This window comes from Saccostrea echinata, unplaced genomic scaffold, assembly GCF_033153115.1.
Source record: "Saccostrea echinata isolate AGI-Se365-2 ecotype Australia unplaced genomic scaffold, CSIRO_AGI_Sech_v1 ptg000029l, whole genome shotgun sequence".
NCBI classification, from domain to species: Eukaryota; Metazoa; Mollusca; class Bivalvia; order Ostreida; family Ostreidae; genus Saccostrea; species Saccostrea echinata.
This window is the reverse complement of record NW_026889778.1, coordinates 30,205,001-30,218,990: the sequence shown is the minus strand read 5'-3', so window position 1 is coordinate 30,218,990 and position 13,990 is coordinate 30,205,001. Positions and strand designations below refer to the sequence as shown.

The following is a 13,990-nucleotide window of genomic DNA, read 5'->3' as shown; positions in this document are numbered from 1 at the left end:
CATTTTATCTGATAAAATGCAGATTAGGCCTAATTCTGGGAACTTAATTGAAGGAATCAAACAGTAATGTGTATTAGATAATTGATATTACGATGATTAACTCTTTCCTTTCTCTTATAAACTTCTTAATACAGTCACACTGATGACAAATACAACAAAATTTTGGCCAAAAAATGATTACTTCATAAATCAACAATTTTGCATAGTAATCAATTCAAAATTGTTAATTTACAACGTAATCATTTTTTGGCCAAAATTTTGTTGTATTCATCATCAGTGTGACTGTATTAAGAAATTTGGTACTCACATACATGCCAACTTTTGAAAATTTCCTTGGGGGAGATTGCGCGTAACAACATTTTTCAAAGTTCTAAATTCGTGGCATTTTGTCGTGAAAATAAGTATTTGTTGTTTTTTTTTTTTTAAATATCAGTCTAATACCTTGTATCACATATTATCACTAACTTCATAGTGTTTTCTTCTCTATCAACTTCAACAAAAACACAATATTATTTAAAATTTAAAAAAGAAAATTTTAATCAAAATTATTTAATATGTTAATATAAAGATAAACATAACCCCCCTGCCATAAGCAATGTCATACACATACAGATTATTACATGGATAAGGATGTTAAACTTAATTACAAATAAGCTATTATGCAAGTTACTAAAAGAGTTCATGCAGTTACTGTTTTTGTCTATTGGTAAATTACACATTGTATAAAGCTACTAAGTCACAGACAAATAATTTGTAATTTTTTTAAATCAAAGGGAATACTAAGAAGAAGTCACTTTTAATGTTTTCATACAAAGTCTGTAAAAGGCATGGTACGTCTTCTCCTTTCAAACTTTTTGTGTACCACTCCAGGAATTCTGCTTTAAAAACCTAACGGTTTGTACTTGCAGACCATAGTACCTATGTTGCAGACGTATCTTTTCAAGTTGTATTTTGGCAGTGTCTTTTCCATGATCAATGACGTAGTTCGTAATTATAGTGAGAAATGCCGTATTTCCTAAACTTGAAAACCTTTTATTAACAGCTTATACGTATATTGTCAAATTTTGCTGTAAAGTGTGATCTCATCATAAGTTTGTATCCTGTCGTGTGTATTTCTAAATTTTCCACATCTGGCATGATTGTCTAGGTTAATATACACTGTTAATGAGAATCGGGAGCGATTAAAACCACAGTAATGACTGGTTGCACAGTTGACACCTTGTTGATTACCTGTTATCAGCGGCAATAAACAGATATCTACTGATAAACATTCGAACTGCCATCTTTTTTCACACGGAAATGCGGTATTATTCAAAGCGGATAGGTAAAAAATCCGGAATTCCTAAAAATCGGTAGAAATGGGATTAAAAAAATAGATCTGTAGACAAACGGTAGGTAGGGTTAAAAATCGGTAGACTCCCGAAAAAATCGGGAAAGTTGGCATGTATGTACTCACCATGTTGTGCTGTTCAGCTGTTTGTCCACAAAATGCAAGTAATGCAAAAAGTTGGTAAAAATAGCTACTTTGGGTAGGTTTAAATACCTAGGTAGCTATCAATAGCTACGTAGGTAGAAATAGTCTTTGGACTGGACCTGTTCATACCGCACATGACATTTAGTACGTCAAGACTCTGACGTCACATGACGTCCCTTGTAAGTTGCATTACCAAAACAAAATCTGAACAGTTCTAATTTTAATAAAGAAAGTTTAATCTACTATTTATCTGCTATATATCCATCAAATCAAGGTGAGTTATATTTTTCGTGGAACTTCTTGTTACTGCGAGAACCTTGTTTGCAGCGAGATGCAATTCGCAAAGCATTATGGGACCACAGGTTACTGAGGAATAAAATTGATCTGGATCAATGTGCAAAGTCCAAATTTTCTCTTCGCCCAGGCGTTGCTTTAAGAGCTCTTTGTGACGAGCGGCACTTCACACCGCTTGCTGCGCTCGCTGTTAATTCTGACTCCTGAATCTATTGGTTTTCTATTGATATTCTTCTTACAGCTGTACAGAATCGCTTCATACTTCTTTACTTGCCAGGCACATTTTCTGCGTTGAAATACATTCACATATGTACAAATATATCAGTAATATTACATATATTGTGATAAATCAAGTACTTTTGATATCCAACTCCCAATAGTTCAGATTGTGAGGCAAAAAAAAAATATATATGTGTTTATTATTACATGAAATTTTAACATTGGGTAAGTAGGTGGTGCAATTTTTTTTTTTTTACGATATATTGGTGGGGATTGGATGGAGATTCAATATCTATTGAACACAATGAATGAGAAATAAATCTAGGTCTAGTCAAGGTCTATCCTAGGCCTAAAAGTTAGGGAGTCTTTAAAGGACTTATCGCATGATTTTTCAAAAATCTTAATTTTATGAAAAATATTATCTTGTTTATTAAAATTCTGAATACAATAAACGTTGTTGAAAGCATATTTTAAGAGATATTGAGAGTTGAAATTCAAATACGGCAATATGCATATTTCAGTCGGATTTCGGCGAAATACTGCTCTGACGTCATAGGCGACAATTCAGTGATAGAGAGATGAGAAGTTGCACACTATTTACGGAGTTATCAATGACAAATTCAGCTTAATTACGAAAAATGCTGAAAAAATTGATTCCTAACGTGATTTTCAATTAATATAAAAACATTAACTAGTTCTAAGGTATGAGGCTTTTGAGATATTTTCGTTTTTTATTCCAAACATTTAGAATCTGTAGGTCTGATTACGGCAATGTTTCGTGATCGGAAAATTATTTTTCAAGACTGCCATCCTTTACAAAACATATGAAGGCATACTTGCATAAATTAATATTATGTTAAAAACGTAGAATAACAAAGTTATATAATAATAAATTTGTGAATCAAATAAGTTTATACATGTGATATGATGAAAAATCAAGCTGTATTTTGATGGCGGGTTTCTTCGTCTTCGCCGCGTCTCCCTCGCTATTGTCGCTGTTATTTTTACACTGTTAACGGATTTTCAGATTATTTGTTGCTGACATATAAGGTTGGATATTAAATTTCATATCGATAAAATCGGTGATTTGGTCATCCCTAACGCAGAAAATTCAGGTTGTATCGCGTATATTTTAGTAAGATTAACGTTAGGAGATGATCAGCCATTGTCGCCTTTGACGTCACAGGGTCACGTGATCGCTATCTAATTAACTTAGATTTTTAATTCAAGGGTTTTCATTTGAGTCAATAATTGGTTAATTACCGCGGTTTATCCTCAGTAAAAACACAAAATTTATAAACTGTGGTCATAAGGAACGTTTTACACTTTTAATTTCAAATAATTTAGAAACATGCGATAAGTCCTTTAACTACTTCAAACAAATTAGGGAGAAGTTTTAAAAATTAAGAGGAGGAGGGGGAGGGGCTTTAACTACTTTTATTTCCTTTATTTTAAAACAAGAAAACCCCAAAAAACATCAATTATTAATCAATATAAATTTAAATAATTTTGTAATTATATTCTAATCTACCCCCCCCCCCCCAAAAAAAAAATCAATATGCTTAAATGTTTATGATTAGTAACATTAAATAAAAACAAATGACTAATATATTTCCCTTACCTTATTGATAGAATTTTTTAAAAATGATTGGATGACATTTTACTGTTATTAGTCTAACCCATATCTATTTACGTCCGTGATGTATACTATAAACAGTAAGTTCATTGACAATTTCATGATATCTGTAATTGTTTTTGAGATAAGTATAGCATTTAGTTTCTTAAATGGCATGAAAATAATTTGATAAATAATTTCAAAACATCAGTGGTCATTTATCAGATGTATGTTGCATTACTAATTTGATACAATCCCATGTTCATTCCAGCTAATATTTACAGGACTGCTACTTTGAAAACGGCTTTACGGGAGACAATTCATTACATTTTCCTTTCTAAATAATTGAAAAGGATGATTTTATGATTATATTATCGACATGAAACAGCAACAGACATGGATTTCTTGCAAAGTACCTCGCCATTACGATTTCATAAAAAAAGAGGAAGTCACGGAAACTCGAAATTTTCCGGAAAAAAAGCGTAGGGTCGGGAATTTGGCCAAAAAATGAGTGGGACGGGTAACTGGAAACAAACATATTTATTTTTTTTCCTGATTTTTTGTTAATTTCGTCATCTTTCTCTCTCTCTCAAAATAAAAATTGCTTTTAATTTCTTGGTCATGTTTGCTACATTAAAGTTAATTCCCCCATACATAATTATATCAACAATTTTACATATTATAATGTCATCTGTCCAAAATCAATAAAATTTAGTACAGAGTTATGAAAAAACAGATACCTGTTAATTTACTCCATTATTGCCACCATTTGTTACATTCTTGATATGTTTATGTGAATTTATGTTTATGTTCAACATAGTTAATGTACCTGAAAAGTTTGAATCAAATTTGTTATGTAAAAAAAATATGTGGAGAATATCAGTGAAAACATTAGTCCAAGAGAATCAGGAGTTGAGATGGGCAGTACTAAATTTACAGCCTGCCTTTTAAAATAAATTCTCATAGAACTGGTCTTCCATGAAAACCGCACACTTTTATACTATTAATTACAATTGTTGTCAAGGTGTGAATACCTGCTGTGGTCAGTCTTAAATATTATTCTAAGTTGTACACTTGATATTGCCTTAATACAGGGCCTGGGAAGGGACCGTTTTATATGACGAATGATTTATGAAGTTCTTAGGCATGTTAGGAACAGAAAGTCACTTCTACTAGTCAATGTCATATGATTTGTTAATTCCTATGGGATTTTAAACAAAAATTCTTGAATTTTTTTTGTCAGAGATATATGCATTATCATAGCATGATACTATGATATATTTTAGAAAGGCCTGAATGTATTTCCTCTAGGCCCCTTAAATTTCAAAATGGCCCATCCATTTTATAAATAGTGGGGCCATTGCCCCACCTGTTGTTTGACCTTCCCAGGCACTGTTAATACCTTATTAATTAATTATTTTAGTTAATTTGATATCACATGCCAAATTATAACTAGCTTGTGATTTAAAAAGAGTTCTTAGCTCACCTCGATGAAGTCAAGATGATCTTATGCTATACCCTCAGCATTAGCGTCGGCGTCCCGGTTAAAGTTTTAGGAGCAAGTCCATTCTCAAGTAACTATAAGCCCTACCTGGACCAAACTTGCATGGATGATGCATCTAGGGATGGACACTACCACACTTGCTTCAGATGCTGGATCTGAACTAGATTTTCCAGATGAGTGACCAGGTTTCAGTTTTTGGAGCAGGTCCATTCCCAAGGAACTAAAAGCCCTACCAGGACTAAACTTGCATGGATGATGCATCTAGAAATGGACACTACCACACTTGCTTTGGATGATGGATCTGACCTAGATTTTCCAGATGAGTGACTAGGTCAAAGTTTTTGGAGCAGGTCCATTGCCAAGTACCTATAAGCCCTACCTGGACCAAATTTGCATGGATGATACATCTAGGGATAGACACTACCACATTTGCTTCAGATAATGGGTCTGACCTAGATTTTCCAGATGAGTGACCAGGTTAAAGTTTTTGGAGCAGATCCATTCCCAAGGAACTATAAGCCCTACCCGGATCAGACTCTCATGGATGATGCATCTAGGGATGTACACTAACTAACCTGCTTTGGATTCTGGATCTGACCTAGATTTTCCACATGAGTGAATTTGAGCCATATTTTAACCAAATTAGCATGGACGAAGATGTATCTAGGGATAGACACTTCCAGACTTGCTTTGGATTCTGAATATGATATTGATGGATATTGATCATGGGATGTACACTAACTAGGAAAAAATATGATGTGAGATTTGCCTTATTTATAGATAACATTTGTCTAGGTGAGCTTAGTAATCTTTGATTACCTATGTTTGAGTACTACTGTAACAATGTTTGTAGAACAAATTGTAATCTGGTATTCTTAATAATTGTTTTGCCAGAAGTGGCTAAAAGCTTATCTTTCTATTTTACAGCTGCTAAGATGTTTAGAGCTCTAAATTGATCCCTCCAATATCTTCCCAAAACTTTTTCATAGCAATAATTATTTTGGCATAATTTCCAAAATAGATGTGAACTTTTGTGATTTTCTTTATGAACCAACAATGCTTTAAAGAATCAGCATATTAAAAATGATTAGTGGTGCTTTAAGTATTAATCCTTAAAATTTGAGCCCCAAGAAAATACAGTTTAATTAATTCTGGTATCTCAAACTTTTATTCAGAGGTTACAGTCTTGTAATTATGTATTCAATTTTAAAGAAAAATGAATAGCCCAGACATCCTAAAAAAAACGATCTTCATTCCAGCGCCAGCAGATACTTAACCATTAACTTTAAAAACCCATCAGTTTATTTTATTATTCAGGCTGTTGGAGTTGCAGCAAAGCAAGGGAGTATAAGGAACACACAGAATACCATTAGTTTTGTCAAGTGTGTATTGGGAAGACCATGGGAGGATCCAGTCACCCAGGAATATGTAAAAAAATCACCTGTAAAGGTAGATAAAGTGATAGTTTCCTGGGTCTTCATTAGTAATGTGTCTTTATGTGAGTTGGTCCTCGAGCTGTCAAATTTAATTAGTTTTTTTGTCCCCAATTTCATTGACAGTGGGGGATATTACTTTGGGTCTGTCTGACGATATCTAGAGAAGCCTTTGAGCTTTTGCAATGAAATTTTATATCACAACTTCCTATGGCCTAAAGAAGACCTCTATTGATGTTGAGGTCAAAGGTCAAGGTCATCAATTCATTCATTTTGTTTGTGTATAATACTTTTGTTTTCGGGCAATATCTTTAAAAGTCTTTGAGGTTTTGCAATGAAATTTTATATCTCAACTTGTTATGGCCTAAAAAAGATCTCTTTTGATTTTAAGATCAAAAGGTCAAAGATCAAGATAAATATTCATACATTACAAAAAACATTTTTCAGATTAGCTGCAGAAGATTAGCATTACGGTTTTATATTTTAGTCTTTGACCATAATGCAACAGATCCCTTAATGCAAATATTGTGCAATATACAGTGCAAGATTTTCTGCGCACTTTTGGGGATGTATTTCGCCACTTTCCAGCATTGGTCAATAATAGGGGTGCAACGATACACCAACCTCACGATATGATACGTATCATGGTATTCAGTTCATGATATGACACGTATCACGATACTTGACAAGGTTAAAAAGCCTTTCAAGGTTGTCATCATATTTTTTTAAAACTTGACAGGGTTATATCAAATGTTCAGATTTTTTGATAATAATTAAAATATCATTTTGTTAACTTGAATTGGATTGATAGGTAGATCTTTGAGTTGTGACAAAACCAATTATGAACATTTACAAGGAACTACAGGGACCTTTCCTAATAATCTTCCTTTCAGATTGAAATGAAAAAGGAAGACATTAATTCTTTTATTCCTTTTATTTACGTACAAAACCAGTTGTCATATTTCTCGTGTTAACACGTTTTAGTCAACAAGACAGCGTATTTTCATTGAAATACACTCGTGATGAGATATCGTGTATTACCAGAGAATACGTTTAGATCTAAAGGGTTTATCATTTATCTTAACATCTATAACTTTTAATCACATTAAATCCCTCTCCGTGTTAAATCTGAGGTCTGTAAGGTGCTGGAAATAAGTTTAACTGCTGTTTATGGGTTATCATCGACCTCACCATTTGCGCAGAAGCCATTTTGAAATTGTAAACAAGGAAACAAAATCTGGACCGATTGCACCGAACCGCGATATCAGTTTAGCATATCAAGAATTGAACCCTGGAAAAATATACCACGATATACCATCATTGCACTCTTAGTCAATAACTAACTTTCATTCCCTAATTCTAGACATTCTACAACCAATCTGTATATTTTGTCCATATCCTTACCCTTTCTAGTCATCTCTACGGCCAATAAACTCGCTTTTTGTGAATTTTATGCCATCCGACAACAAATTCACAACAAGTGAGTTTATTGGTTCATAGAGATGACTAGAAAGGGTTAGGAGGTGGAAAAAATGTACAAGTTGGTTATAGAATATATCTAGAGTTAGGGAATGAAAGGTCGTTGATTGACCAGTGCTTGAGAGTGGCGAAATACATACCCAAAGTGCGCAGAAAATCTTTTGCCGTAAATTGCTCCATATTTGCTTTACGTGATCTGTAGCGTTAGTCAAAGACTAAAATATAAAACCATAATGCTACAGTTCTGCAGCTATTTCCAGATGATAAGTTTAGTTTTTTTTTTTAACTTTCTTCAATAAAATTTAATATCACAACTCCCTATGATCTAAAGAAGACCCCTATTGATTTTGAAATCAAAAGGTCAGAGGTCAAGGTCGTAATTTCATACAATCTGTTTGTGTGTTACAATTTTTTTTCCTGATCTATATCTTAAAAATACTTTAAGATTTTGCGATGAAATATTACATGTGTATCACAACTCCCCATGGTCTTAAAAAACTCAAAGGTCTAAAGGTCAAAGTCAGAAATATATATTGCATATACCGGGTATAGTTTTCAGATAATACTTTTATATTTCCTGTAAGTTTTTGCAATGAAACTTTTGGTCATGAATTTCTCAAACTTTAAAAACACTCCTATTGACTCTAAGGCTAAAAGCTGAAAGGTGTAGGTTGACCTTTCTTCTTTCTTCATCTGCAAATTTTTCCAGTTCTTCCACCCTCTTCTTTTTAACCCTAAGCTGGGACACAAATTCTCTGAATTAGCTTGTTTTCTTTTAGATTGAGAATAAGAATGGACAGTTAGTCTACCTGGTTGATTTCAAGGGAGAAATGATTAATGCAACTCCAGTAGATGTGGCAACAGCTATTTACAAACAAATGAAAGGTAATATATTAAGGGGTTTCTCTGCAGCATGCATATATTAATCAGTCCCCAACAGTGCAAGACAAATCCTCAATCCTTATGGAAAAAGGTAGAATTCTTGTAATTTATTTGTTTATCAAAACAGTTTGAGCTAAAAGGCTTTAGTGAGCTTTCCTGATCTAAGAGCCTCTAGCATGCATCTGTTTTCTAGTCTCTCTGTCAGTAGGGTAGCTTGGTGTCAATCAATGTGGAAGCATAAAATGGCAGTCCAGCATAAGGCTTCAGTGAGACGAAGGTCCTGGTGGGACTTGGGGTACGAAGCCCCTGGAAGCTGTTGCATTAGACAATTGACGATTTTTAAGTCATTAATACATATTATCCTTCAATTTTTAGGTAAACTCAGGTGACCTATTGCTATCTGTTTTTGTCTTTCGTCGTGCGATGTGCGTTAACATTTGAACATTTTTAGCTTCTTCTCTGAAACCGCTCAACCAATTTTGGCATAATATAGCACCTATGGGTGAAGGGCAACAAAAATTGTGAATTTCATGGTCCCTGCCCCCCCTCCCCCTTGGGGCCTGAGGGTTGGGGCCAAAACCATTAAAATTAATGCAATCTGAGTGACTCAGGTGACCTAATAAATCTTTAAAAATCATCTTCTCAGGAACAGCAAGGTCTTGATTAGTCATATTTATAATGGGCGATCAAAGTTTTACAGTGTAATGCATAGGGAAAATCGTTAAAATTCTTCTTCTCAAGAACAGCAAGGTCATGATTAGTCATATTTAGAAGGAAGCTTCATGATGGAGTTTAGATTTAAGTTTGTCCAAATCATGACCCCAAAGGGAGTAGGGTGAGGCCACTATAGGGGATCAAAGTTTTTCATACATGTAGGAATACATAGGAAAAATCTTTAAAATTCTTCTTCTCAGTAACAGTAGAGTTATCGTTAGTTATGTTTATACTGAAGCTTCTTCAGGTAAGGTAGATTCTAAATTGTTCAAATCATGACCCCCTGGAGTAGGATGGGACTACAATGACCAATCAAAGTTTTACATAATTATAATAAAAAAGGAAATGTCTTTTAACGTGTTCTTCTTCAAAACAGCAAAGCCATGATTATTCATGTATGGAAGAATCCTGAAATTCAAGTCTGTGCAAATCATGACACCTGGGGGGGGGGGGGGGGGGGGGGGGGTAGGACAGGGCCACAATATATATTATCTTAATTTTACATAAGACTTTATTTGGGAAAAAAATCTGCTGATAAAGAACAGAAGGGCCATAATTACTCAGGTAAGCTATGTGGCCCATGGTCCTCTTGTTGACATTTAGCAGTCTGTTTAACTGATTAAAATGAGCAGGTAGCCCATAAAGTTTGTAATTTTATTATACCCCCTGCAAACCAAGGTTGGGGGGGGGGGTATATTGGAATCACCATGTCCGTCTGTCTGTCTGTCCATCTGTCTGTACACGAGATTTTGTACAGACCTGTTCTCGGAGACTATTGCATGGATTTGTCTGAAAATTTTTACACTTATTATACACCATATGAAGGTGTGCACCTGGTATTTTCATCATGATTGGGTAATTTTTCTGCATTTTACAGGTGTTTAATTCATTTTTAGCTCTTCTGAGCCAAAGGCTCAAAGAGCTAATGCTATGGCCATTTGTGCGGTATGCGTAAACTTTTTAGAATATGGGCCATAACTCAAGAACCCCTTGGCCAATTATTGTCCAATTTGTCACAGGGTATCCTTGGCCCAAGGGCTCTTGTTTATACTAAAACTAGGGTTGTGACCCTTAAACAAGGGGAGATAATTAGGAAAATAGAAACAAAAGTACTGGTTGCTAAAAAATCTTCTTCTCAAGAACCACTGGGCAGATTATCACCAAACTTACACAAAAGGATGAGGATATGTTGTAGATTAAACACGGGGATTTACCCTTGGGCAAAGGGCATGGTCTCAAGGTCACTTCAAAGTTGATCAAAAATTACATTTTATTAAAATGTTGATATTTTGCTTACTATAGGGACTAGGATCATCAAATCTTGTCAGTTGATGCATCTAAGGACCTCATATCATGTTGACTCAAAAGAAGGTCACGTTGACCTACTTTTAAATTTTGTGGCCATTCTTTTTCAAAATGATTTAGAGGCATATTTTGAACAATTTAAGGCCTATGATCATCAAACTTTGTCAGTTGATGCATTTTGGGTCCTCGGAGTATGTTGATTAAAAAGTAGGTCACCTTGACCTACTTTTTTAATTTTATGCCTAATCTTTTTCAAAACAATTAAGATCATTAATTCGAATACAGAGAGGTTTAGAATCATTAAATCTTGTAAGGCCAAATAAAAAAATATGTGTGGTTCCGGTTACCCGACCGTCCCTATTTTATACCCCCGTCCCTAAACTTTTTTCTGGCAATTTTTCATATTTTTCTGGAATTTTCCCCACTTTCCATCATCAGCTCCGGTATTAGTTTTAGTTTCAGCAATGGCAGCCACCTTGCGAAACATCGTTTCAACACTTATTGCAAGTGTTCAATTAATAGTGTTAAATCTAAAGCAAGCTAGCATAGCGTGGAAACATTCCTTTTTTCCAGCACCATGTTTTTTTTGTTTTGTTTTTGCTTGCCAAAATTAAATAAATGTGCGTTCACAGCTAGCTGGCCAGGTAATATGCCTTTAGGAGTTAGGGAGAAGATAACATGAGAAAACATCATTTGATTGCATTGATTACGCAAGAATTAGTCCAATGTGTAAGATAGATTAACTTGTAAATTATTAAATAATTTATATCAGGATCATTTCTTTTAAACCGAAAGTAGGAAAAAACAGTTGATGAGGAAAAGTGAAAAACAAGACAGCTCATTTTACCTGAATTGGAAGTATAAAGTCTTCAATAAGGTAAAAAGTTTTCATCTTAAGAATTTCAAATTTTAACAATATTAAATATATTTCCACTGACAGCTCTTAGCAGTACTCTATGCCTGTTTTCTAGTTTATCTATCAAAATTTATTATTAAATAAAGTAAGAATTGCTCTGGATAAAATCATTAAATTCATTTATAAACATGGATTTAAAAAAAGGATGTTCACTTCCAACTTTTTTTACAAAAAGAAATTAATAAGATTATTAGTGTGTTTCTTATTTTTGATTTAAAAATATTTGTTTCATATTCTTAACTATCCTAAGGGTGCCCCCTACCAATGTTGACTAGTATATTATCACATCACATCTAAACGTCACTTGCAAAGCAGTGATAGGTATTATTTAGAAAAATTTAGAAAATCATTTTGTAAAAAAAAAAAAAATATCCCTACCTACCTACCCTATTTTTTTGGAGTTGTAACCGGAACCACACATATTTTTTTTGTTTGGCCTGAGATGATGCATCTTGGGGCCATAAAACATATTTATTAAAAAGTAGGTCACGGTGACCTACTTTTTGAACTTTGCAGGCATTTGATTACAAAGCGTTTCAGAGGCATAATTTGGACATTTTAAGGCATATGATCATAAAACTTTTTAAGTTGATGCATCTTGGGTCCTCAAAAAACGTCAACTGAAAAATAGGTCACCATGACCTACTTTTCAATTTTTATGACTATAATTAAATATTTCAGGTACTAATTGGCTTAGAATGATCAATCTTTGCCAGTTGATGCATCTTGGGTCTTCGGAGTAGGTCGACTGAAAAATAGGTCACCGTGACCTACTTTTGAAAATTTATGGCTTTAATTAAATATTTTTGGTACTAATTGGCTTAGAATCATCAAACTTTGTCAGTTGATGCATCTTGGGTCCTCGGAGTACAACAACTGAAAAGTAGGTCACCATGACCTACTTTTGAAAATTTATGGCTTTAATTAAATATTTCAGGTACTAATTGGCTTAGAATCATCAAACTTAGTTGATGTATCTTAGCTCCTCAGAGAATGACAAGTGATAAGTAGGTCACCATGACCAACTCTCAGGTACTTATTGGCTTAGAATAATCTTGGGTTCTCAGAGTGTTTCATCTAAAATGTAGGTCATGATGACCTACCTTTGGAATTTCAAGGGTTTATCTAAATATACAGGATACTTAGAGGCTTCAAATAGAAGTGATAGGTTGTACAGTTTATCAGAAGAGCAATTCAAGGCCCTTGGGCCTCTTGTAATTACATGATTTTGTCCGGACCTATTCTCAGAGACTATTGCATTGATTTGTCTGAAAATTTGTCAGCGTTTTTTTTCCCCTTATATAACTGGTACCAATAAACGGTACCATTCCCAATGCCAAAAACCGTTAATATTTCCAATTTTGAGATGAAAAATTCCAAATTCAACTGCCAAGCAACAGACTTCGATGACATCGTATTTCTTTTTAAATGAAACATTGTACAAGTTGACTAGTTGTTTCACTTCCGCTTAAATCCAAAGTAGAGATTAGTCATAATATGGCGGGACCTGTGGTGTAGACAGCGTAGTGTCATACATTTTGACAAATTGAAAGCATAATAATGCGAAAACAAGGGACATTGATATGAAAAACCATAAATACTTGTTGTTTATTCTTTAAAACACGGAGTAATAGGTAATGAGGTTGGAATAAACGCAAAAAACGTTTTCAATTGTTTAAATGACAGAAAATTCTCCTTTTTTCTACTTCGATGCTATTTTTCCCAGTTGAACTGGTACCGGACCCAATGGGTAGAAAAAAATCGCTGTTTGTACACTCATTATTTGTCATATGAAAGTGTACACCTGCTATTTTCATCATTATTGGGTAATTTTTCTGCATTTTACAGGTGTTTTTTTTTCATTTTTATTGACTTAGTCATTATGGATTTATATAGGTTTGAGACATGAAATCTAGAACTGCCAGTTGGTACATCTGTACAAAAATGTGAACTGCAGCTTAAAACTACTCATTAAAACTAAATATAAAATCACCAAGTATTAAAAAAGTTTTTTAATAGATACATGTAGTCTCTACAAATCCAAGAGTCATGCAGTACCCTTATTAAAAAATGTCGGATCAAGATTACACAGTTCTTTTTTTTATTATATAAAGCTTTGTAACAAAATTAAAAGAAAAAATTCTTTGTTTTCAAC

The 13,990-nt window shown here is 33.8% G+C and overlaps 1 protein-coding gene across 1 annotated transcript in view; it reads left to right on the top strand.

Annotated features, from left to right (window-relative positions):
* The window catches only part of LOC133195812 (heat shock 70 kDa protein 14-like), a 54,568-nt gene that overhangs the window by 361 nt on the left and 40,217 nt on the right, over positions 1-13,990 (top strand). Inside the window, exons 3-4 of the mRNA XM_061331763.1 lie at positions 6,424-6,555; positions 8,798-8,903. Coding sequence (XP_061187747.1) covers positions 6,424-6,555; positions 8,798-8,903 — 238 coding nt within the window. The remainder of the gene's footprint in view (positions 1-6,423; positions 6,556-8,797; positions 8,904-13,990) is intronic.